Raw genomic sequence first — 24,443 nt, forward strand, 5'->3', positions numbered from 1 at the left:
AACATCCTGTGACGTCTCCTCCTCGAGTAGCAGCTGACATAGATCGTCGATCCTCTTGTTTGGATCACGATTGCTGCGCCAAATTGTTCCGACATGATGAAACTTCGCTGGCAAACCATGTAATAATTTTGCCATAACTGCAGCATCGCTCGGTTTCTCATTCAGCTCCTCAAGCCGTTTCGCCAACAATCTGACTTGTGCGATGTGTTTAGACATAGGCTTTGATCCATCATACGTGTAATGATAGAATGCGTCATTGGCCATCATCCTGCTTGACGAATCAGATTTTTCGTGTACTTGCGCCAGCGTCGTCCACATCTCGCGCGCCGTCTCACAAGCCATAATGTGATCGAGTTCGCTGGATTCAATCGAGCCACTGATAATTAATTCAGCGATTGTATTCTTTGTCGCCCATGTCCTGAAATTCGCTGCATCCCCTACATCTGGTTTTACTGCGACTCCATTCACATGCTCGAAGACACCGTTCAGCTTCATAAATCGCTCGATTGTAAACCGCCACTGTCGATAATTCCCATCGCGGAGCTTCTCAATATTCGGCAGTTCAACCTTTGCTGTTCTAGTTTCTGTGGCCATCTTTTCAATGCTTAGCCTTACTCACTATCTCACAGTTGCTCTATGACGTTGTAGCGTTACCGTTACCGCTCCCAATATGGCGGATCTTGGTTATCTTGCCGCTTCGCTTAGCTCACACCAAAAAACGGTCGATCTGCTGTCCCAGACAAGCAAAAATAACGTCCAACACTTTGACCCACAATCTCTCAATATTCACGCGCAGTGGAAGCGTGCTGGGCCCATAACCTGTTGTATATTAACGCTTACAGCAGAGCTTTATTTAACACGACTTGTCTCTAGTGAGTACAGAACAGAACAGGAAGATACATAAAAGAAACAAAAGAAAGAGGGTGCTCTCCATCGTACACCCATTTCCGGTAAAGCGCGTACACTCATCTCGGTAACGCGCGTAGTTTAAACAAATAAAAATATACATTCTAATTGTACATAGCACTACAACAGTTAATAAGAATATTAATAATAATACTACATAAAAATATCGAACTCTAACTCAATAACTCTAAAGACTGAATAACTTCTGCGGCTCGGTCTTTCAGAGATGATCTAAGATAATACATACGCTGAATGTTTGTTAACTCGCGATTACCATCTATGAGCCCTTGGAAGCTGTCTCGAAACTCTAGCCATTTTTCCGGATTTCCGTCGAACACCGGAAGGTTCATCGCTGGCAGCTTGACTTTAATACCGTTATTTGCGTTACCAACATCTGCATGTTCGCGATTTGCCCCTGCAGGGCGGGTCAATGTATTTACGAGGGCACGAGCACGACCAAGAAGGAGACAGTATCGATCCTCGATAACCGGACGCTCCGCATCATCCCCGTCTAACGTTTCGATTTGCGATTGCACTCTATCAAATTGAGACCATGAATTTTGTACGAATTCGATTTTCGCTCTTAAGGCTTCTACCGGTTCGTCACTTTCGCTAAACCCGGTTATGAACGCGCCTTGCACGTTCCGCGCTGACGCCTTAACGTCTCCAAACCTTCAGGCATGTCGACTTGCGTGGGCCTCGAAGGTCTCGAAGTTCAACGTAGAATCTTGGCAACGATAAACAAAATAGCTACGCTGCTTTCTCTGCTGTCGTCGCGCGTGGCTCTCGGACTCTAAGCAGACAAAAGCGAGATAACCCTACTTCGATATAAATGCGTAAACTGAAACTATACCACCTCAGCTATCCGTCGCAATAGCGCGAGTATGTTTCGTCGTTTGTGCTGTACAGGGAGGCCTCTGCTTTACTCTCCCTTCCTTCCGCAATGGATGCACGCCTTCCGCGTGCGCTACGCTAGCTGGGATTGTTTCGACCAACTCTCGTTCGTATGCTCGTACTGCCGTATCCGGATCGCTGTCCGGCTCGAAGGACCATAATGTTCCACCCGACACGTTTCGAATGGAGGAGTTACGTAGGGGCAAAAAAAACTCGTCGCTAGCTTGATCTTCGCCTTTACTGATTGATATAACTTGTACAAAACTGTTCGCGATTATCGCTTTATGACCGTTACGCTCGATGTTCTTGAACGTTCTGTCCCCCTCTCGCGGGGTGTGTCGCTTGTCCGCGCGCTCGGACTCTCTACCTGGTACTCGCTCGCCTAGGTTCGCTAGTGGCGTTGCCCGCGGTCGGTAAAACCACCGCGCAACATTCGAATCGGCACATCATGCTCTAACAGTTGTTGAAGCGAGTTTGTAAGAAAGGTTTAATCAAATATGGCGCTAATGTTTGATGAAGATTTCTCTTGAGAATTAGTATTTACTTGTAGACACGTCAGTAAAATTCGGGCGTTAACGGCAGCCTGGTCTAGGATACCAAAGAAAAAACGCATCGGCCAACGATTGGTCCTTCTTGTAACAGTGTATGCATGACATAACTGATCGAAAGTATCCGTGCCTCCTTTTGTGTTGTTATAGTGCAAAATAATGTAACGATGCACCCCTTATGACAAAGCATCGTCCCCGGCTACCATTCTCCGGGAGCCGCCCGACCGATTCCCCGTCGGGCGAGCACAGGGCGCGATGCGCCCACATCTTTTTAAGTACTTGAAACGCACCGTGTGCGCGGGAAATCCGCCGCACCGGTGCCCTCCCGCACGACGCCGACGAGCGCCGAAGCGAGCCGATCCCCGCCGAAGCGAGCACGCGGGATCGCGCCGCTCCCACCACCGCACCGTCGCCTGACGATCGGCCTCCCTCCTGCCACGCTCACCGCGACGCGCGGTATAAAAAGCCGGCGCGCTCGACGAGGAAGACACTTCGTCTTCATCTCGGCTCTCCTGACGAAGCTACCTCCCGATACCTTCCGAATCCTAGGGCAACACGTACAACGAGGTCCAGAGTTCTGGTTCTCGACTGAGGGTTCTCAGAGTGTTCCCGAACTCCCTGATTGCCCCGACGATCACGGTACCGCGGGGTCGAGCGTGCTCGGCCTCGCCGCGAGAGTTCTCACAACCGTGATCCCGGGATTCTGCCATCCTCTGGTACAACCTACCGCGCTTGCTTACCCGTGCATCGCATACAGCGTTCTGATAGCTGTAGCCGCGTCCCGCGTGTAATATACCGCGCCCCGTATGTCACGTCCCGCGTTCCGTATGTAATATACCGCGCTCCGTATGTCACGTCCCGCGTTCCGTATGTAATATACCGCGTTCCGTTATCAGCGTATATCTTTCTTGTATGTATTAAATATATGTATCAATCACTATGTAATATACCGCGTTCCATTAGCGTCTACTCGTAGCCGCGTTCCGTATGTAATCTACCGCGTTCCGCCTTATCGTAGCCCTGTATACCGCAACGACTTCCGTTCTGTAAAATACCGCGCTGCGTTATCCCTCCCTTGCGTACCGCACCTCGAGGCGAAGACTCGAGTCCCGAGATTTCGTATACCGCGTCGCGTGCACCGGCACTACCGACCACGGTAATTTCCCGCGTTCAGTTCGTGTGTAATACCGAATCCCGAGTATTGTATATGTTTATAGAATAGTTTTGAATATTCGTATAAAGTGCATATTCACATGGCAAATTGATTACTGTTTCTGGGCCTGTCATCGAACTCCCGATCCCGTAAACTCGTCCGCGTTCGATAAAGTCAGGCCGTTACAATAATATTCGGTTTCCCATTTGGTTCATCGGTTGTTTTCATGAAGGTAGAAGTAACTAAAACAATTTTTTTTTTTCGGAGTGTGCGACAACAAAGTTATATTACTTGAGAAGCCGAATTTAGTATCTGGAATTGTTTTTGAGGCTATTTTAAACTCAGCAGGTATCTCTCTCTTATTTTTGCGGACTGTGCCTGTTATTGTTAGATTATATGGTTCCATCATAAAGCGATGCAATAAAGGAATAGCTGTGAACCAATTGTCACATGTTACCGTGCGATGTGTGCCGTGAATTGGTTCGGTGACCTTTCTGAAGTAATACTCTGGAATACTTTCATCTGGCAGCCGCCCTTCTAAAATAATTTTGCCTACATATGGGATAGCGTGATAAAGATACGATGTAGTTGCATCGTTTAGCGTTATTATTTTCAGACCGTATTTATCGGGTTTGGATTTTATATACATACGAAAAGGACATCTCCCGCGGAAGCTAAGCAGCTGTTCATCTACCGTTGTTTTGTTGTGAATATTGTAACAATTTTTACAATTTTCTATAAAAATACTCTACAATTTTCGTATAGGCGCTAGTCTATCGTTTTTGTCTCGTGTTACTTTATCGTCAAATCTAACGCACTGACACAAAAAGATAAATTGATTTCTCGACATTACACACCGATACAGCGACAGACCATTTTCTTTCTCCCAAAGCTGGTGTACATCCACGTTCGACGATTTCCATGTACCAGAGTAATAAAATAAGCCAATAAAAGCTCTTAATTCTTCTAAGTCCGTGATATGATAATAAGATTAAAGCGTATTACCATTTTCTATGATTGCCAAACAGACGTTTTCAATTTTATCGTTCGCATGCTCTAATATTATTTCGAACATATCCTTTGTAAATAAAACATCCCAAAAATCTTCTATTATTCCCAAACCTCCCGCCGGGCCAATTGGACCAGGAACAACATCCTTCATTTGATCAAGTAATCGGTCTGAAAAATAACATTATTTATTTACATTTTTACGACATATTGTAGTAGAGAAAGTAACCGTCAGAGACGCATATACCTGAGTGTCTGGAAGGCTGCTTTGTTTTCCATTTATAACCATTTTTTCCTCGCAACGTCGAAGGTGGCCGACCACGGCTGGGGCCAACTTCTCGACGATTTCGCACTTCCAAAAGTCGTTGATTCAGTGCAGTGTTTTCCATGTCTTCTTCATCTATTTCCATGGCGTTTTCAGCAGACCCATCATCCAAATAATCTGAATCATCATCTTCACTGTGTTAAGTGAGATGATCCTCTTCTCCGGAAGATGCTTCGTCGATCGGCTCTTGATGCGCGTCATTATGTATTAGTGTTTCTATAACGCTTCGACTTCGCAAATTATACGCTATCTTAAAAACGTATAAATAAATGTAATAACAGAAAAAAAATTATTGTGTCAGTAGGACTAAAAAAAAGGAAAGACTGTGTGTTACACATTCAGGCTCTTGTCTTGAGAACCTCAGGTCTTACTACTCAACATCCTTATTTAGTTGAAGTTTGGGTGAATTTGGAAGAAGAATATGGTTCGCAATTGTTAAAAGACCAGCCTGTAGAATGTGAATGTTCAGTTGGGCAATCCGAGGGAGAGAAAAAGGGAGGGAGGGTGGGAGGGAGGGAGGGAGGAAGGGAGAGAGGAAGGGAGGGAGGGAGGGAGGGAAGGAGGGAGAGAGGGAGAGAGGGAGGGAGGAAGGGAGGGAGGGAGGGAGGGAGGGAGGAAGGGAGGGAGGGAGGGAGTGAGGGAGGAAGGGAGAGAGGGAGGGAGGAAGGGAGGGAAGGAGAGAGAGAGAGAGAGAAAGAGAGAGAAAGAGAGAGAGAGAAAGAGAGAAAGAGAGAGAGAGAGAGAGAGAGAGAGAGAGAGAGAAATTGAAGTTTATTAGCTTTCTCGGTTATTTTTTACATACAATATCCTTAAATTAATTCCTGTACATGAGGTACAATATATTCTCTTAACCTACGTTTAAATGGTACAATTCTTTCGCATTGCTTAATTTCTATCGGTAGGTCGTTGTACATATTCAAACCTTTATAAAATAGACTTTTCTGTGCGCTTCTCGTTTTGCGATATTGAATTCTAATATTCTCAGCCTGCCTCGTTCGCCGTCCACTCACATTTCCTACTATTTCTATACTATTACTTAAGTGTTTTGGCATTATGCCTTTTACTATCTTAAAAATAAAAATACATACATTGTACATTAGCCTCTGTCTTACATTCATAAACTTAAGGGTTTGCAGCATCAAATCTATCTTTGTATATCGCGAGCATTGCAATATGACTCTCATGGCACGGTTTTGTGCTACTTGCAGTCGATTCAGTTGCGTTTCACTCATGCCTACTAACATCGCTGCGCAATATTCAAAGTGAGGCGCTATGATAGACTTATACACAGTACATCGAGTGTACGCCGATATATCATTTCCTATTCTATTCAGAAAACTTACTTTTTTCCCTATTTTCTTTAACATATAATCACAGTGATTCTCCCAACGGAGTTTACTATCGATCATTACACCCAGATGTTTCGTTATCTCGACACGCTCAATTATAGTTCCATCCAAACTTTTTACTATTATGTCTGTTTTTATTTCTTTCCTTATACTTCTAACTATCATATATTTGGTCTTATCTGCATTCATTTTTAACATATTCACATTCATCCATTCTTCAAGTATACCGAGCACCATATTTAGTTTTATTTTTAATTTCTCACAACTTTCTCCTGTTACACTTGCGGTCGTGTCATCTGCAAATAATCTAAATATACTTCCCTCCGGACAGACTTTAACTATATTATTTATATACAAAATAAACAATAGAGGTCCTAATACTGATCCCTGTGACACGCCATATACTGTCTCAATTATTTTAGAACATATATCATTGAATATAACTTGCTGCTTTCTATTACTTAAATACGATATTATCCATTCCAGTACCACTCCTCTTATTCCATACTGATATAATTTTTCCACTAATCTTACACTATCTATTGTCTCAAACGCTCTCCTAAGATCCAGGAATAACACCCCCACCATTTTTTTTCCTCAATTATTAACTTCTATTCTTCGATAAAACTTTGAATTGCTGTCTCACACGACTGCTGTTTCCTAAATCCCGATTGGTATTTGGTTATTATTTCATTGTCTTCTAGAAATTTTTTCAACTGTTTTTTTACAACTAACTCTAATTCTTTTTCATATATCGGTAACATATTAATCGGTCTATACTCGCTCGCTTTTTTTGGTTTGTTTACCTTTGGCATCGGTATTATCGTGGATGTTTTCCATCTTTCTGGAAATTTACCTGTCCTAAGCGAATCATTTATTATTCCTACAAACTCATCTTTTATCACAGGTAGCACCATTTTCAGTATATCACTATTTATCCCTTCCTCTGTTCTGTTCTTTCGTGGTAGTTCCCTAACAATTTGTTCCAAATCACTTGCACTAATTGGCTCAAAATTTTCCATAATTCCTTTATTCTCAATTACATAAATAGGTCTCCTACCTGTGCCTTCTATCCCCTTATTACTAATAGATTGCACAATGTTGCTAATACTTTTTACATAATATATATTAAATTTATCAGCTATATTGCATTCTTCTATGTCTTCTAATATTTCAAAATCTACATTATCGATGTTCTCTGAACCCCTTTGCTCACCTTTAATTAATTCTTTCAAAGTTTTCCACATTTTTGTAGGATCACTCCTATTATTATCTATCATATTCTCATAATATTCTTTTTTTTTGCCCTGATAAGTTTAACTACTGCATTTCTTTCATTCTTGAAAAATTCCCAGTCCTGTTCTTTACCTGAGCTTATTGCTCTACTGTGAGCCTCATCCCTTCTATCTGCTGCCATTCTAATTTCATCTGAATACCACATTTTCCTTTCCCATATTTTCGGAATCTTAAACTTTTTCTTAGGTGCTACAGTATCCAATACACTTACTATACTATTAACAAATCTCTCCGCCCTTATGCTTATATCTAGCCCTTGACCTTGCTCAGTTCTTTCTTCCATTATTCTAAGAAATTCATCTACATTAAATTTACTATAGTCCCTGCCTCTAAATTCTTTATATTTATTTCTCTTTTTATTTATATTAAATTTTACTTTTAGCCATGCATGGTCCGTTATTTTAGGTTTTTCATTCACTTGTACCTTTATTTCTTTATTCGAAAAAATTAAATCTATCATCGTTCGACTATCTTTTGTAACTCTCGTTGGACAATCAACGTATTGCCTCATCCCTAGGTTTTGCATTACCGTTAATAATTTCTTTGTGTAAAATGAATCTACCATTATGTCTATATTAAAGTCCTCTATCACTATACAGTCATACTTAATTATTAAATCTTCAACCGTATCTTCCAAAAATCTCACGAAATTGCCATTTGACGCACTCGGCGAATGATACACTACTGCTATCATACCTTTATACAAATTCTCTCTTATTTCTACCACCACGCACCAACAATTTGACACTATCTTTTTCTTATCAACTATTTTAAATTTAATATCATCCCTAACATATAACAGTACTCCTCCTGTGTTTCTATTTTCAGCATCACATCTAACTATACTATACCCCGGTATATTGACCTCACTATCCTCAATTTCTACAGTCAATCTAGTCTCGGATAACGCTAGAATCACAGGATTTACCCTCTTCATAATCTGATGTTGAATTTCGTTCTTATGCGCCAAGAAGCTTTACGCATTCGTATACCAGAGTAATTCCGCTTCTCCCTGTGGTTGCTATATTGTATCTTCCCAGCCGGCTCTTTTTTTCTCCTCCTCCAATACTTTCTTAAATGTCGGACATTCCGAATCCAGCGCCTCGTGTTCAACATTTATCTTCAAGTTGTATGTCTGATTCTTAAAGGTACAGTTTACACACCTCTTCTTTGCCGTTGTACATTCGTTCGCCTTATGATTTCCTGCACATTTATAGCATGTTTCCTGTCTCGTGCAATTCTTGGCAATATGATAATATCCCCAGCATTTAAAACATCTTCTAACACTAATGTAATTAAAGATCGGACACTTTCGCCATCCTAAATTTATCTTTCCTCTGCTTATTAGTGATTTATGAGTGCTTTCATCCACTTCGAGCAAGATTTTGAACCTCACGCCACTTGGGGCGTTGCTGCAATGTATGCAAATAGTCATTCGACCAGAGCTTCCAAAAGCTGTCACGCATGCGTTGAATTAATTGCCATCGAGTAAGGCGCGTTTCCTTCTCATCGAGTAAGGACGGCGTGGGTGCGCTCGTTAGCGCGGAGCCGATTAGAAAATGACTCGGTGTCATTGCACAATAATCATCTACATTGTCAGACATCTGAGCGAGCGGTCGCGAGTTTAGACACGCCTCGATCTTACATAAGAGCGTGCTTAGCTCCTCGGATGTCAGCGTGTGCGCTCCGATGACGCGTTTCATATGAAATTTGACGCTGCGGACGCACGCCTCCCACAGCCCGCCGAAATGCGGCGCGGACGGAGGAATAAAGTTCCACCGCACGCCTTGAGTCGCGGTCCGATTCTGAAAATTTGGATCGCACACGGCTCGCTTCCATGCGGCGGATATTTCGCGATGAGCGCCGTGAAAGGTCGTCGCGTTGTCCGAATACATGTCACTGGGAACGCCGCGACGCGCACAAAAACGATCGAAAGCAGCAACGAACGCGGGAGTCGTACAGTCGCCAACCATTTCTAGATGCGTGGCCTTGACGGCCATGCACACAAACACGGCAATGTATGCCTTCCTCGATTTGTACCCTCGACCGGGTGTGGATCTGACCTGTATTGGTCCGGCGTAATCCACTCCGCAATGTAGGAATGCGCGAGACGTTGACGTAACGCGGTACACGGGCAGGTCGCCCATCAACTCGCTCGCGATCTTGGCGCTTTCCCGAGCGCATGTGACACATTGATGTAGAACAGCGCGGATCGTTTGACGCGCGCGTAATATCCAGTAAGTTTCGCGTAGCTGGTGCAACGTATATTGCGGCCCAGCGTGGAGGGCGCGTAAGTGAGTATCGCGTATTAACGCGGCAACTGCCGGATGGGCAGCGAGCACCACTGGGTGCTTTTTGTCGTGCGGAAACGTCGAATGGCGGAGGCGACCGCCCACGCGAATGAGCCCGTTCTTGTCGAGAAACGGGTTCAACGACAGTAGTTTACTGCTTTTCGAGATGCGTTGTGAGAGCTCTAACTGAGCATATTCGACGGGGAACAACTGACGCTGAATGTTCTTAAGCCAGAAGATGCGCGCGAAGTTTACTTCGTCCGGGCTGAGCGGTTCCGGCTCGTTCTGCGACGGCGCGTTTACCCTGCCGCAACCTCCTTCGCGAGCGCGTCGCGTGAATCGCACTACGTAAGCGGTGACTCGCACCAGCTTATTCCACGACGAGAATCTCTCGCTGAGATCCCATCGATCGCGAGGCTGCATGACGTGCACGGGAGCGCGAACTTGCTCTTCGGGCGGTATTTCCGGCGCGTGGGATTGAGGCTCGATTGGCCATTGATCGGGCGACAGCTTGAGCCAGTCAGGCCCTGTCCACCACAAAGATTGTTTGATAAGATCTTTCGGAGGCACTCCTCGCGACACGAGATCGGCCGGGTTTTGTTGTGAGGGCACGTGATGCCAGTCGACGGTCGGCAGGAGGGTTTGTACCTCGTGGACTCGATTTGCGACGAATGTTGGCCATCGGGAAGGAGGCTGCGATAGCCAGGCTTCAGTGACCTTTGAATCGGTCCAACAGTGGTAAAACTGGATCGCGATTGTGAGAGCGGATCGGATCGCGTCGATTGTGCGCGCAAGCAGTACCGCGGCGCACAGCTCCAATCGCTGAATCTCATGGGTTTGAGCGGAGCTACTTTCGATTTTGACATGAGCATCGTAATTTCGACTGTCCCGTCGATGTGCGTGACTCGTAAATAAACCACCGCGCCGTATGCGGAGGCGGACGCATCGGCAAACCCATGAACCTCCGCGCTGAGCGTGTCGGATCCGTAACCTGTCCAACGCGGAATCGAGATTTGTTTCAGTAGCGGCAATTGACAATAAAGATCTCTCCACTTGCGGAGAAGATCCTCCGGTATGACGTTATCCCACTCACAGCGAAGCAGCCAGAGTTGCTGCATGAGAATTTTCGCGGTGATGACGACGGGAGCCATCCAGCCGAGAGGGTCGAAAATTCGTGCGATAGTCGAGAGAATCGAGCGTTTGGTGGCGGGGACGGAATCTACGAGCGTGACGTCGAATTGAAAGACGTCTTGGTTGGGGTCCCACTTGAGCCCGAGTACCTTTAGACGCTCGTCCGCTTCGAGCGTTTTTGCGGAAGCAAGGCCATGATCCTGAGGATCGATGCCTTCGAGCAAGACAGGCTGGTTGCTCGCCCATTTGCGGAGATGAAATCCCGCTTTTTTCAATAGTGAGATTAGTTGATTTCGCGTTTGAAGCGCGAGAGGGATGTCGTCTGCACCGAACACACAGTCGTCGACGTATGTGTGCAGCTGCAATACAGGGACGGCCAACGGACACTCCGCGCCTTCGTCCTTGGCGACTTGGTCGACGACACGAAGGGCGGCATTCGGCGCGTTCGCGTTACCGTACGTGACTGTTAACAAGAGATAGGCTATCAATGGCGAGGTCGGAGTGGGTCGCCATAAGATTCGCTGATATTCCACGTCGGAGGGGTGGACGAGGATTTGGCGATACATTTTTGCGATATCGGCGGTAAATACAAACCGATATTGCCGCCATCGCAAAATAATGAATGACAACTCAGGCTGCAGTTTGCGGCCCACCATGAGGTGATCATTCAAGGAGAGACCATTGGAAGTCGGATGCGAGGCGTTGAACACGACGCGCAGACGAGTTGTCGAGCTATGCTCGCGTATAACTGCGTGATGCGGTATATAATATACCTGACCATCGGGTGGGTCGTCTAGCGGCGCCTTGACCATGTGTCCGAGACGCTCGTATTCCGCGAGAAATTCGTTGTATTCTTTTGCGAGGTCCGGATTTGACTTTAGCCGCGCTTCGAGGCGCGAATACAACGCGATAGCAGACGATTTCGATTCGCCGATTTCGATAGGGGGCCCCGATTTAAACGGCAACCGCACTATATATTGCCCATTGGGGGCGCGAGAATGCGTCGATACGAAATGCTCTTCGCATCGCATCTCTTCCGGTGAGAGATGCGTTTTCTGAGGAAGTTCTTCGACCTCCCAGAACCGTTTCAATTGATCCGATAGTTCCTCCAGCAGCGTGCAGTGATGCGCTTGAATGCGAGCTGGCCGCGACGGCGCTGGCATTGGTCCGGACAGAAACCATCCGAATATCGAGTTTTGAGCAACGGGCTCGTTGGGAGCGCGACTACGGACTTCCGGTAGTAGGATCGCGCCATATAAGTCAGCACCGATTATAATGTCAATCGGCGCGTTGCGCTATGTAGGACTCAGACTATCGCCGCTCAGCGTTCACTGTTTGCGCAGCCTCATGGTACGCACTTCGAGTTGGTTATATCCGGCACGCGGTGCGGAACGTAAGTCGTAAGCGACTTGAGAACGAGAGCGGAGACGGAGGGCCTCGGGCCCGTGCCGTCACGAGCTGACACTTGAACGGTAGCTGCGCTGCGTGCGGTGGCAGCGGTCTCGCCGATCCCAGTGATAGAAACGGAAACGCGCGTACGCGGGAGGCGCAATCGCTGAGCCAATCGTTCGGTGATCAAGGTGGTAACGGAACCCTGATCCAATAACGCACGAACTGTGTCATGTCGACCGTTGAGACCGCTCACTCTCATCCAGGCAGTAGCCAACAAAATATTTGATTTCGAGAAGGTCGTGTGCGACAACAAATGTGACGTTACTTCGTTAGTTGAATCTGTTTTCGCGTCCGTGGATGAAGGTGAGCTCTCGGTTGTCGAGCTATTGTTATTCACGTCGATCGCGTGAAGAAGCGTGTGGTGCTTTTGCTGACATTGCCGGCATGTGTTCTTACTCGAGCACGCGTCGCGAGTATGCCGTATGCTCAGACAATTGTAGCACGCATGAAACTTTTTCGCGAGATCACGTCGTTGAGCGACGCTTTTGTTTTGAAAGTCCGGACACGCGGACAAGAAATGCGTCTTTTGGCACATGGGACACTTGTTTGTACATGCGTTAGCTGCGTGAGCTTGAATTGAGGCATGCTGTTTATTGCCCTTGCCTTGCGACGAAGCCGGGAGAATATTCTCGAGCGCGCGTATTCGAGACTTTAAGAAATTGTCAAGGCGCTCGTATGTGGGATAATCTACCGTATCGCCAAGTTTTAATTCCCATGCTTTTCGGGTGTCTTTGTCCAGCTTTTGGACGAGCAAATAAACGAGCACGTCGTCCCATGTGTCAACCGCACGGCCGAGGTTTTTTAACGACTGAATTGAAACGCTTGCTCTATCTCGCAACGCGGTGAGCGCGGCGGCGGAATCTGAGGTCGCGGGGGGAAGCGTATGCAGAGCATGGACGTGCTCGTGCACTAACCGTCGACGATTGTCGTATCGCGCGCGCAATAAATTCCACGCGATTTTGAAATTTGCATCCGTTAAGGCCAGATTGCGTATTGCATCGCTGGCCTCGCCTTTCACGCACGAATGCAGATATTGCAACCGACTGACGTCGAGCAGGTCTCGATTGTTAATGATCAATGCGGTAAATTGGTCGCGGAACGCTTCCCACTCGCGAAACTCCCCCGTGAATTTCGGCAAATTTATACGCGGGAGATGCGAAAGCGCAAACGCGGAAGGATCCGAGTGCATGGTCGATGACGCGAATGACTTGTTCGGACTCACGACAGGCTCCAGCTCCTCCAGGCACTCCGACATGTAGTCCGCTGCAAGCCGGTACTTCTCTTCGCAGGTCTCGTACTGCTGCTCCGTGAAGTAGTCGTCTGTCCTTTCTGCCGCGGGAATTGCGGTCAGGAGGGCGAAGTGTCCACCGTCGACGGTGGCCCAGGTGTCCTTCAGGTCGCTAATTCGACTGCGAATTTTCGCCGCAGTCAAATTATTTTTGCCGATTTTGCGGAAGTTGTCCAGCGCGCGATCCACCTTTCGCATTCGCTGGATCTGCCGTTCCAGCAGTTGCTCCGCCATGTTGCTTGAGTGTCCGTCAATTCGGCGATAGCTCCGGCACTCCTATCCGGCTCGAAGGACCAGATTTTATGTTGGCGAAATTCTTGGCCGGGCGTAACTCCGGTTCGCCAATTGGAGTAAGGCAGGCCGGGTCGACCCCGACAGGGATCAGGAGTGCGGAAAATGAGCAGACACTGGATTTCTCCTTCGATGGTGCACAGCACAGTTTTATTCCAGATATATACAGTCAGCCGGTGGCCTTTACAATTTGAGGCGCGGCTAGGATGTGCGCCGGGCACGTGTTTGACGCGTGCGAGTACGCACTGCTTCGAGCGCACTTGGGGCGCAAAGATGTCACGCGGAGACGCGCAATTAAGCTAACGTTCACCTCTCGCGATGCGAGGGTGAAGATGCTGACGCTCAGAGGCGTGAATGTTCGTCGCCACACCGTGATAGCGGGAGCGATTGCGCGCAAACGGCGCGGTTGCGAGTGCCGTCGAACCGTGGCACGATGCACTGGCAGCCCAATAATTTCGGCACAGACACACGACGGGGCGTAAATCCGCGTGAATTCGAGTAGAGCTTGACTCAGTACGGAGACACACTAGCTGGAGTACCGCACGAGTTCTTCGATAAGCTTCTACTGAGGACCGGCGTTCTCGCGGGCTCGTTTCCGGAGCATTCGATGACGCGACATTGAATTTGGCCAATCGGTGCGTTTCGCAGGATCACGGGATCCTCGCGTGTCCGGATCGATAGCGCTACGTGAGAGACCGAGCGGTCAGGGATGACGCGGGGGGAGCGGCGCGAAGTCGCCTCGTTCAGGGGGCGGCTCAGGGATGGCGGTACCGGTATCGATCGCGGTAATTGATCGCGGTGCTTGCAATCCTGAACACAAGCCAATCTATTTTTCTATCAATATCCCTTGTTCCACTCGCGGCTGCTACTTTCGGACTCATTTTTGCAGGTGCCGTTTCTCTTCCTGCTGCTGCCACTGTTTTATTTATATCAGCTACTTTATCACCATTACTAATAATTAACTTCTCGAATGGGCCAGGACACGACACCAATTCGCGTTTTCTATCATAAATTTTGTGCTTAAATACACAACCTGGATGGTAGAAAAGCTTAGCACAGGACTTGCATGCTATCACCTCCGTTTTTATCGGCTTCTTACATGCCGAGCATTGATACTCGGCGTATTCCTCGTTCATTCTGCTAATATCGGCAGAGAAAGTTAATTGACTCGTCACTTTAACACGTCACTTTCACACGTCTGCGTTTTGTGTTCGCCGCCGATGTCTACCTGTCGTACGAGGCTTCGATGACCTCTGTACGAAATGCAGTTCTCGTGTCTATGTATCAACATATTCCGGCTAGATAACACTCATGGCTACCCCCGGTCTATGCAGATATTCGTTACACAACTTTTTAACACTCTCCCTCACTTTTAAACCACTCAAAAATTAACACTTTTACGGAGCGATGTTTCACACGTCTGCTTCTACTGAGAGAGAGAGAGAGAGAGAGAGAGAGGGAGAGAGAGAGGGAGAGAGAGGAAGAGAGAGAGGAAGAGAGAGAGGGAGAGAGAGAGAGAGAGGGAGAGAGAGAGAGAGAGAGAGAGAGAGAGAGAGAGAGAGAGAGAGAGAGAGAGAGAGAGAGAGGGAGAGAGAGAGAGAGAGAGAGAGAGAGAGAGAGAGAGAGAGAGAGAGAGAGAGAGAGAGAGAGAGAGAGAGACAAAGAAAAAAGGTATATATCTTTTCTGTATGCTAACTGTTGACACACAAAATAAAATCGCTTTCAATAATATTTATATTTTTTAATTCATAGTAAATAAATGTAATCGGTATCAGAAAATTTTCCAATTTTTCGGAAATTAATTGACCGAATCTCAAACAATTGTATATGAAGTAGAGGTAGAATTTCCCCGGGATTGCTATAAAGTGTACAATTTTTCGTTACCGATTTTTTGGGGAACCGGTTACAAATTTTTTCCAATTTTTCGGGAATTAATTGACCAAATCTTAAAAAATTATATATGAAATAGGAGTCGTGTCAAAATTTTTTTAATTTTTGAAGGATAAGTTTAATTTTTTATTAATGGATAGTTTTTTATTAATGAATTAATTTTTTTGAAACCGGTTACGAAGTTTTTCCAATTTTTCTAAAAGGGTTTCCGATTTTTGTTTAAAAAAATGTACGTGATTGTTCTAATTTCTTCAAATTTTGAGATATTAGCTGAATTTTTTTAGAGATAATTTTTCGTTATTTTCTTAAAAACAATGCCCAAATTTTTATAATTTTATAATTAAAATTTTATAATTTTTCGGAGATGGCAAAGACGTGCATAATTTTTTATAATCAATTTTTTGGAAACCGGTTTCAAAATTTTCTAATTTTTTGAGGATGGCTACAATGAATTTATAGAAAAATTGCTAATAATAAAAGGGTTTCCAATTTCTGCTCCAATTTCCGTAAATTTTGAGATATCAAGCTGAATTTTTTTTATAGATAATTTTTATAAATAATTTTTCGTTACCGATTTTTGTGGAAACCGGTTACGAAATTTTTTAAATTTTTCGGGAGTTAATTGATCGAATTTCAAAGAATTGTATATGAAATAAAGGTAGAATTTTTTGGGGTTTGCTATAAAGTGTATAATTTTTCGTTACCGATCTTTTGGGAAACCGGTTACAAAATTTTTTCAAATTTTCGGGAATTAAAAAAGAATTCGAAGTTGTAGGTTAGAGTTTGAGGAGAAAGAATATCAAAGGTGCTCCTAATTAATGAGTGAATTTGGGGAGAGGGGAATAGATTTTGAGCCCGCGCGAACGCGGGCGAAAAATCTAGTAAAGGTTTTAATTCTTACCAAAGTATTTTTGTATTTTCACAGAGATTAAGCTCTACGACTTTCTGTCAGGGTCCGCACGTTTCGATATTAACGTTGATACGTTTTTTACAGATGTTGGTGGCCACCAGCACATAACTTCATTGTCATCTTCATGTATCCAATTTGTCGGCACTTCCGACACGGTATTGTCGGAAAAACACACAACTGCATAAGCCATTCTACTAAACAAATAAGAATTTTGTGTGTATCAAACATTGGTTATGGGCCCCATGGCAAAATTGTACAGTTTCTTTTACTGAATTTCTTATATTCTTCAATGATATAGTCTATGTATAGAAAAATTCGTATTAACCTATACATACCTTTATACTAAACTGCAATTATTGCACTCAGGTATAGGCTGCCTATACTTATAATAGGCATGCGACGGTGTTACCGAGAAAATCACGTACACGTTCGGATACTTCCAGATTCTAAATACTTCGGATGACAAAGACCGGTCGAGGCATCCGCTGCTGCCGGCACGAACCCGCCACGAGCGAGTCATGTGGAGTAATTGACCAATGAGCGCTCGCGCCCTCGCGGGGTCACTATAAGGCGCGAAATGCGCACGCTGACGTAGGCAAACGCGGGAGATTTAAATACGGCCTGAGACTCACGTCTACGTTTACACCTTCTTCACTTCATTTAGCGACGCTTTTCTTGGGCTGCGTTCCGAGTTGCGCATGTGGGCATCGCTCCATCTTCGTTTGATATACGATGTGCAACGAAGACGGAGTGATGTTTGCAGCGCTTCATGCGTGCTCGGAATGGACCCTTGTACGCGCTTAGTTACGGAGTAGCGTAATTGGCTCCTGATTTAAGGCGTCAAATTTGATTGTTGTTTTATATATATATATATATATATATATATATATATATATATATATGGGGACTATATATATATATATATATATATATATATATAGTCACGGCTTTTTGCACTCCCGGAACGGTCCGGGGCGTGTGCCGGATCAAAAGGGGAAAAGGAGAGAAAGCTGATGGAAGATCGGCCTCTCCGACGATTCCCTCGCACCTTCGACACTCCACGAGACAATTCTAATGTTGGGCGCCAGACGCGTAAATTCGCGTCCGCGAAATCACAAAAAGAAATCAAAACGAGACGCAAGGCGAAAGGTGTGGATGTGCGAGGAATCGGCTAGCTCGACCTAAGAGCGGGGCGGGGTTGATGAAAGGCAGCGTGATATCCGGCGGTGTGACATGTAAATCATATTACGAACTCAAGCGATTAACAAACAAAAAATAGCATTTATTCAGTAACAATTCTCACAGAAAATAATAAGGGCCAATTTGGCTTCCATTAATAAAGCAAGTGGGCGTCAATTTTTGAATAACACAGAAAGGATAACGCGGACGCCAGAAAAACACGGAAAATCACGCTACTTTAATAATCGCGCGGAAGACGCCGGTATTACACAAGATAATATGAAAAGAAACTTAACTTCCCGAATGCTTCAAATTAATAGGGCCGGCGACATCGGCAAAACATAATCGGAGTAACGTGAAATAATATTGCGTGAACTGGCACGACATAATAGCGCGTCACGCTCGGAACGCTGGAACGCAAGGGCCCCAGGCCGTGCAGAGATTTTGTCGCTAATAATCTTAATCTAACGCAAGGGATAATCTTAGTTTACCGCGAATAATAATCTTAATCTAGTGGGAATAATATTCTTAATCTAAGGCGAATAATCTTCTGAATATAACGCGAATAATATCTGGACATAGCTGATCAGTCGGGTTGATCCGTATTTTACCGTTATTTATAACGCAAATAACGTCCCAACGCCAGGAGTCAACCGGCACGAACCATATTCTCACTCACGATTGTCGACGCGGACAATATTCTCACGCAGCTATTATCCTACGCAAGTGCTTGAAAGCAAGACTCAGGCGCGAACAATACGGCAAGGCCGGTAACATCAGGACGCAATCACGGGAATAATATCTCGGCACAACCGATACCGCGTAGATAATCTAAGTGTCCGGACGCGAATCGCGAGTAACGTAGTTAAACCAGCGCGAACAACCGTCTGACGCAATTAATACTATCACGCGATTAATACTCGGCCGGGGGAATTGCTACGCACGAGACGCGCGGTCGTGAACGCGAAGGGCGTGAGACATGGCGTACTCGCGATATCGAACATCGTCATTGACGCGCTTACCGTGATCTCCAGGAGCTCATAATTCCGGTCGCGGTTCCACGGCCACGAGACCATCCCAGAGTCCTTCGCTCTCGCCAACGATCGCTAAATACGCCTTGTCGGCGAATACGCTGATTATCGCGAACATTCCCGAGCGAGAGCGCGGCCCGGGGAGCGGTGTCGTGGCTTTACATGATAATCGTTACGCGAGGCAACCTCACCGTAGGTCAGTACTCTCCAGAGGATCCTTCGCCGTCGTCCCAAGGAACGGAGGTAGTCGTCAGGACTCGGAGTTCGGAATACGAGGCTCGAAATATGACTCAGAAAATACCGCGACTGACTTGAGCGTGCGTCGGCTTTCGAGGACGATACAAGAATGCTCCCGAAATTTCGCTCGATGGCGGAATCGATAGCGTACCCTACCCCGGGCGTACCCTCGCAGGCTCGCGGTAGATTCTTGCGTAGTGCCGTTAATCACGGCTTTTCGCAGGGCGCCAAACGGTCCCTCGTTCGCGCGGCGATTTTCCAGGATCCTTCCCGGTAGCGGACGGGACGTGATTGCCTCCGCGTTCCTCTTTGTCGGTCCGGAAATGGTGGCCAACCATCCCGGAATCCGGTCAGTAGGGTGAGGAGGGCAGGTGAGCTGATTTTGCCCCGGCGTCCCGGGGCCCTGCCGTTACGGATCCGCCCGCCGCTGTGTTTCGCCGCCGCGCGCGTGTCCTCTCGCGCTCCCCTGCTTTTGGCGGCCCGCAAGCACCACCGAGATCAGTTTCTCGTCGTCCGATTCCTCACCTCTATCCTTGTCGTCGAATCCGTTTTTCCGTGATTCTCAGCATCTTCTCAGGAACTCCGGTTTTCGGCTCGGTGAGGCGCCACGCAATGATACAGAAATAAAAATAAAGGGATCAGAATAATGTACGCAAATTTAATATGCCCCTGGAGATCTCGCATCGATTCATTGAACCGTCTTCGGGCGCGAAAAAGGTTGCGAAACCCGCGCCCTGTGACGGCAGCAGGGCGCTGCAACGCTGCAGCGAAACTGCAACGTCACAATATATATATATGTTGATATATGACTGATTTTTTTTTAAACTTTCATTTTGTTATAGATGGAAAAACATGTAAACGGCCAAGGAATACCTTTCATGATAGTTGGAGATCCAGCCTATCCACTTCTGCCATGGTTAATAAAGAGTTATTCTGATTCACTTTCACCTGAAGAAGAATCATTTAATGTCTACCTCAATTCCGCAAGGGTTTCAGTGGAAATGGCATTTGGAAGACTGAAAGCTAGATGGAGTATATTACAGAAAAAAGTAGATTGTAACTATAAATTTGTACCTCAAGTTATAGTTGCATGTTGTGTGCTGCACAATCTTTGTGAACACAATAAAGACAGATTTCTTGAAGAGTGGTTGCAACCGGTTATTGAATTAGATGAAGTATTTGTACAACCAAGACAACGAATAAATTGTGAACGAGACAATATACGTTCTATTATTATACGAGAATGTCTAAAAGATTACTTAGCCGCAAACTTTCCTCTTCGAAAAACACTATTAAGATAAACACCCTGCTAAAAATTATCGCGTGAGAATACGTATGACAACACATATGTGATCCTGCATGTGATCTCATATGAGAGTTCTGATTAATTCGCGCACAGCTTCGTGTATGCAATCTCACATGACATTTTGTGCCAAAATCTCATTTCAGCTTCACATGATATCTTTTACGAGACCTCATATATAGATGACCCTCATATGAGATCTCTTATGCGATCTCATTAACCATTTTATATAAAAAAAAATTATTTTATACAATTAATAAAAACATTGCCAAGTGTAATTATATTAAATTAGAGAATACTTAAATTTTAAAAAAGTTAATGTTTTATTCAAGGTAAAACAAAAATTACAATTTATATAAATCCTTATGTAATACATTTTTCATATTTGCGCGCGTATGTATATATAATTATATACAGAATATCACAGTTTTTTAATAACGCATGTTCTTTCAGAATAATTTCTTAATCCTAGTGAATCTCTAAATTATCAACTTTAGAATAGAATTCAAATCATTGGAATACCCTGATGTTTAATATAACAAAAAATAGTCATGGTCATGTCCAGATTCCAATCAAAAATAAAAAAAAACGTAAATCTTACAAAACACTCTACTCGAAATATCGCCTACTCAATTATTAACTTTTAATACCAGAATATATTTGTATATAAATAATTATATATCTTTATTTTTTTTTTAGATGATGAATTGTACTACTGACGCGCATTTAAATATATTAATAAGTTGGAATGAATACATAATATTAAATATTTATAACCTTTTCATAGTTCAGTTTGCGTAGATCTCGAATTTTGTAACCGATCTGCTTGTTCATATTTTGTAGAATTTTCTTCCTTTTGGAAACATTTCCATACATCTCATTAAGATAGCCTTTGAATATTCCTATATAAAAAAAACAGTGTTAACAACGTCAATAAGTAGTATATATTTTACATCGTACATATAGTACATCGACTAATTACTCCAAAAAATATTAAAAGAAAAAAGATGAATTAATTTAAAATAAATTAATTCATCTTTTTTTAATATGATTTAATATGAAAAAATGAATTAATTTAAAATAAATTAAAAGTAAATAATATAGAAAATATTTTTTGATATTTATTTGACTAGAAATATGTATTTAATTTGGTCTTTAAATGGTCAATAATTAATTTCTTGTTTCAATTATAAATAATTATAGCATACGTACGACGTAAAAGTTTATATTTCGTCGGCGTGAAACGTTTTCTAGGAGATCTATCTTCTATCTCAGTAGTTATTCTTGATTTTTTGAAGCATCAATTTACTAATGTTTCTTTCGTCCAGAGAATTTCCAATAATTCTCTCAGGAATTTCCAATGACCGCGATGTTTCATGTATTCCCAGAATGCTAATTGAATCGTTCGTCCATAACCAATATATATCTGAAAATTTAATACAAAATAATTCATAAAATAAATTTTTAAATACATATTTCTAGTCAAGTAAATATCAAAAAATATTTCTATATTATTTATTTTTAAATAACTATACCTCATCGCCTTCGATGTCATATAATTCTCTTCCCTCATTATCTACTGATTCTCGTGTTTCGGATTGAAGTCTATTGTTATACACATCCGCATATTCTTCATCAGAGTCACTTGGTTCAGCTAAAGAAATAATATTACTAAATAGAGTTTGCAGATAAAGCAATAAAATGAAAATGAACCAAGTATTGTAAATTGTCAAGAATAAAAAAAAATTCAACGTTAAATAATAATAATGAGAAAATATGAGAAAATGTTTTGCAACAATTATACTTTAAAACCAACAAAGTTACATTTACTTATATTTTGTTATATCATTTTAAATTTACGTGTTATTAAAGCGCGCATTTAATATTAATAATAAAAACATATAAATTAGTATTTAAAATTAAAAATTAATTTTAGAATATAAATTATACCTCTATTTTTTAGGCGATACAGCGTCCTTCTTCTTATGCTGGTTGTGCGCTTTGGAGTGTTACCATTAACATTCTCTGCCCTCTCTGTACAGAAATATTATTTTAGTTTTTTATTACAATTACGAATCAATATATTTACTATTGACATAATTACTTGGTCTATTTGGTGATGCTCTTAATGACTGATTTTGGTTGCCGCGAGTTTCATTTCTGTCTTCAGGCTGTTGAAGTTCTTCTGATGTGCCTGCTAATTGAGATGATTGCCGAGTGCAAGCTACCTCATTTTTGTCAGAATCCTCCTGTTTGCTGTCAGAAGATGAATATATTTTTCTTGACTGCTGCTTTATTTTTCTTGACTTTTCTTTTGTAATCTGTATAAAATTTTTACAAAATATGTATAATTATTATACACAATACAAAGTATAATAATGATAGTAATGAAGCTTGATCAAATTACTGGTGACATGTAATGATTATTGTTAGAAGTATATTTTCCTGTGCCAGATGCCTGATTTTTAGACGCCTCCACTTCTGGATCGGTGTCCGACATACTATGCGTACTGTACGATGTACTGAACTCGGATGAGGATAGATTAGAGAGATCCGTATCTTCATTATTGTTATTTTTTGTATATAAGTATTTTCTGTTTTTGAGATACTTCTTTAATTCATTTTGCCCATTTTTCTTTTTTCCTAATTTTTGCAGAGTTTTTCTTCGTGATCTGTAATATATTACGTATGAGAATACAAAATATGTAATATTTTTAATACCTCAAATTTGTACTATACACTTTTACCTTGGTTTTTCGTTTTGGTGTTCCATCCCTTTCTATTTGCTTCATTTGCAACTGTTGCAATGCATCACTGCGACGCATTTTTGAAAATTTGTAGCGTCGTCCTTTATTTAATAAATCTTCTTTACCTTGAAAAAGTTTATGTTTACTACTGATTATTCCAAATATATTGTTATTAATTTCCTTACTTTGTTAAAGTATATCAAAAATATCTTTTTTAAATTTTACGTTGTATAATTACTTAACATATTCTATCAATAGTAAATAAATGCGAATACTTACTTCCAACACATAAGACTTCACCTGGTGACAAGAAGGAATTATGTTCATCGTCATTACTGTGCCGCTTTATGTAATAGGGTTGGTTGGTACAGTTTTCACGATCAAAATTTTGAATGTCACTAATAGGCACAATTAATACTTTCCTCCTTTCATCAGAATAGAAACGTACCGCAGCACGGAGTGTTTCCATTGTATTTGAAGACATAATCTGTTAATGAAAAATGTCAGCTTTTTTAAAAAAATTTCTATAGCACACAATATGCAAAAACCCTATAGGTTAGGTTATATACTTACGGATTTAATGTATTTTCTGAATTTTTGTTCCGAACTATCGGCGCGCGATCGGCGCGAAGTTGTCGCCGCGGGCGGTGCACTCGCGCCAAAATTCGAGGTCGCCGGGTGTCCCGGGAAACTCGGGACACACACACGCACACAGCGGAGGGGTCGGAGGGGACGCGCAAATCACAACGCGGCCTATCTCTTCGCCGGCCTCCCTCACGAGGACGATTCTCCGCTTCTCGTGGAATATCCGTCGCGCCGCGAGCCCGCGGACCGTCGTTCGAATTTGAGAATCGCGGGGGGCAGCGGGCGGGCGTCGACGACTACAACGACGACGACGACGTTGGTGCGCGCCAACGGCGTGACGGGCGGCCCCGGGTACACTCCGACACGGTTGACGATGACCCAAATGAGACACACACTCGCGGAGACGACGGATGACCGTGGAGACGTCGCGCGTTGCGTGCGCCGCTGTTCACCACCGTTCACTTACGCACACTCACGCAAGGCCAGAACACGCAAGAGTGTGAAGACTGCGCGTGAGGCGTGAGTGGCGTGACTGCGCGAGATCGGCCTCCGTCGCGTACGCACACAAGTCACGCGCCCTGTCGGTGTGTCGGGCAACGTCGGGCAATAAGAAAGAGACGGATATATGA

General features: G+C 43.8%; 3 protein-coding genes across 5 annotated transcripts; all 3 read right to left on the reverse strand.

Moving 5' to 3' along the window:
* Positions 1-706: 706 nt before the first annotated feature.
* On the reverse strand, positions 707-12,064 carry LOC139812872 (uncharacterized). The gene is made up of 6 exons (XM_071777980.1): positions 10,390-12,064; positions 9,125-10,297; positions 4,757-4,951; positions 4,507-4,680; positions 1,181-1,321; positions 707-819 (listed from the first exon to the last, which is right to left on the reverse strand). Exons 1-6 carry the CDS (start codon positions 12,062-12,064, stop codon positions 707-709), a joined length of 3,471 nt encoding a protein of 1,156 aa, XP_071634081.1.
* A 182-nt stretch (positions 12,065-12,246) lies between these two features.
* Positions 12,247-13,875, reverse strand: LOC139812875 (uncharacterized). The gene has a single exon (XM_071777986.1). The coding sequence runs from the start codon at positions 13,873-13,875 to the stop codon at positions 12,247-12,249; it is 1,629 nt and encodes a 542-aa protein (XP_071634087.1).
* Positions 13,876-21,297: 7,422 nt separating this feature from the next.
* Positions 21,298-24,400, reverse strand: LOC139812899 (uncharacterized). Of its 3 annotated transcripts, none has more exons than XM_071778075.1 (9): positions 23,803-24,400; positions 23,509-23,716; positions 23,230-23,354; positions 22,941-23,154; positions 22,587-22,803; positions 22,433-22,516; positions 22,018-22,136; positions 21,695-21,908; positions 21,304-21,384 (listed from the first exon to the last, which is right to left on the reverse strand). In XM_071778075.1, exons 3-8 carry the CDS (start codon positions 23,253-23,255, stop codon positions 21,783-21,785), a joined length of 786 nt encoding a protein of 261 aa, XP_071634176.1. In that variant the 5' UTR covers positions 23,256-23,354; positions 23,509-23,716; positions 23,803-24,400; the 3' UTR covers positions 21,304-21,384; positions 21,695-21,782. The 3 variants fall into 3 exon arrangements, with proteins under 3 accessions (XP_071634177.1, XP_071634176.1, XP_071634175.1); XM_071778074.1 differs by having other exon boundaries at positions 21,308-21,384; positions 22,890-23,154; positions 23,803-24,390; XM_071778076.1 differs by lacking the exon at positions 21,695-21,908 and having other exon boundaries at positions 21,298-21,384; positions 22,890-23,154; positions 23,803-24,388.
* Between the last annotated feature and the right edge of the window lie 43 nt (positions 24,401-24,443).

Source organism: Temnothorax longispinosus, chromosome 5 (genome assembly GCF_030848805.1).
Source record: "Temnothorax longispinosus isolate EJ_2023e chromosome 5, Tlon_JGU_v1, whole genome shotgun sequence".
Taxonomy (NCBI): domain Eukaryota; kingdom Metazoa; phylum Arthropoda; class Insecta; order Hymenoptera; family Formicidae; genus Temnothorax; species Temnothorax longispinosus.

Excerpts from the sequence above, each read along its gene's own strand:
- LOC139812875 (XM_071777986.1), bottom strand. The coding sequence starts at position 13,875 with ATGGCGGAGCAACTGCTGGAACGGCAGATCCAGCGAATGCGAAAGGTG.
- LOC139812872 (XM_071777980.1), bottom strand. The coding sequence starts at position 12,064 with ATGCCAGCGCCGTCGCGGCCAGCTCGCATTCAAGCGCATCACTGCACG. Across the intron at positions 10,298-10,389 it reads CTCCTGCCGACCGTCGACTG|GGCCTGACTGGCTCAAGCTG; the intron begins GCATCACGTGCC and ends TGTGGTGGACAG. Across the intron at positions 820-1,180 it reads CTTCCAAGGGCTCATAGATG|GTTATGGGCCCAGCACGCTT; the intron begins GTAATCGCGAGT and ends AATATACAACAG.
- LOC139812899 (XM_071778074.1), bottom strand. The coding sequence starts at position 23,255 with ATGGAACACCAAAACGAAAAACCAAG. Across the intron at positions 22,804-22,889 it reads ATAATCATTACATGTCACCA|ATTACAAAAGAAAAGTCAAG; the intron begins GTAATTTGATCA and ends AATTTTATACAG. Across the intron at positions 22,137-22,432 it reads GTATCGCCTAAAAAATAGAG|CTGAACCAAGTGACTCTGAT; the intron begins GTATAATTTATA and ends TTATTTCTTTAG.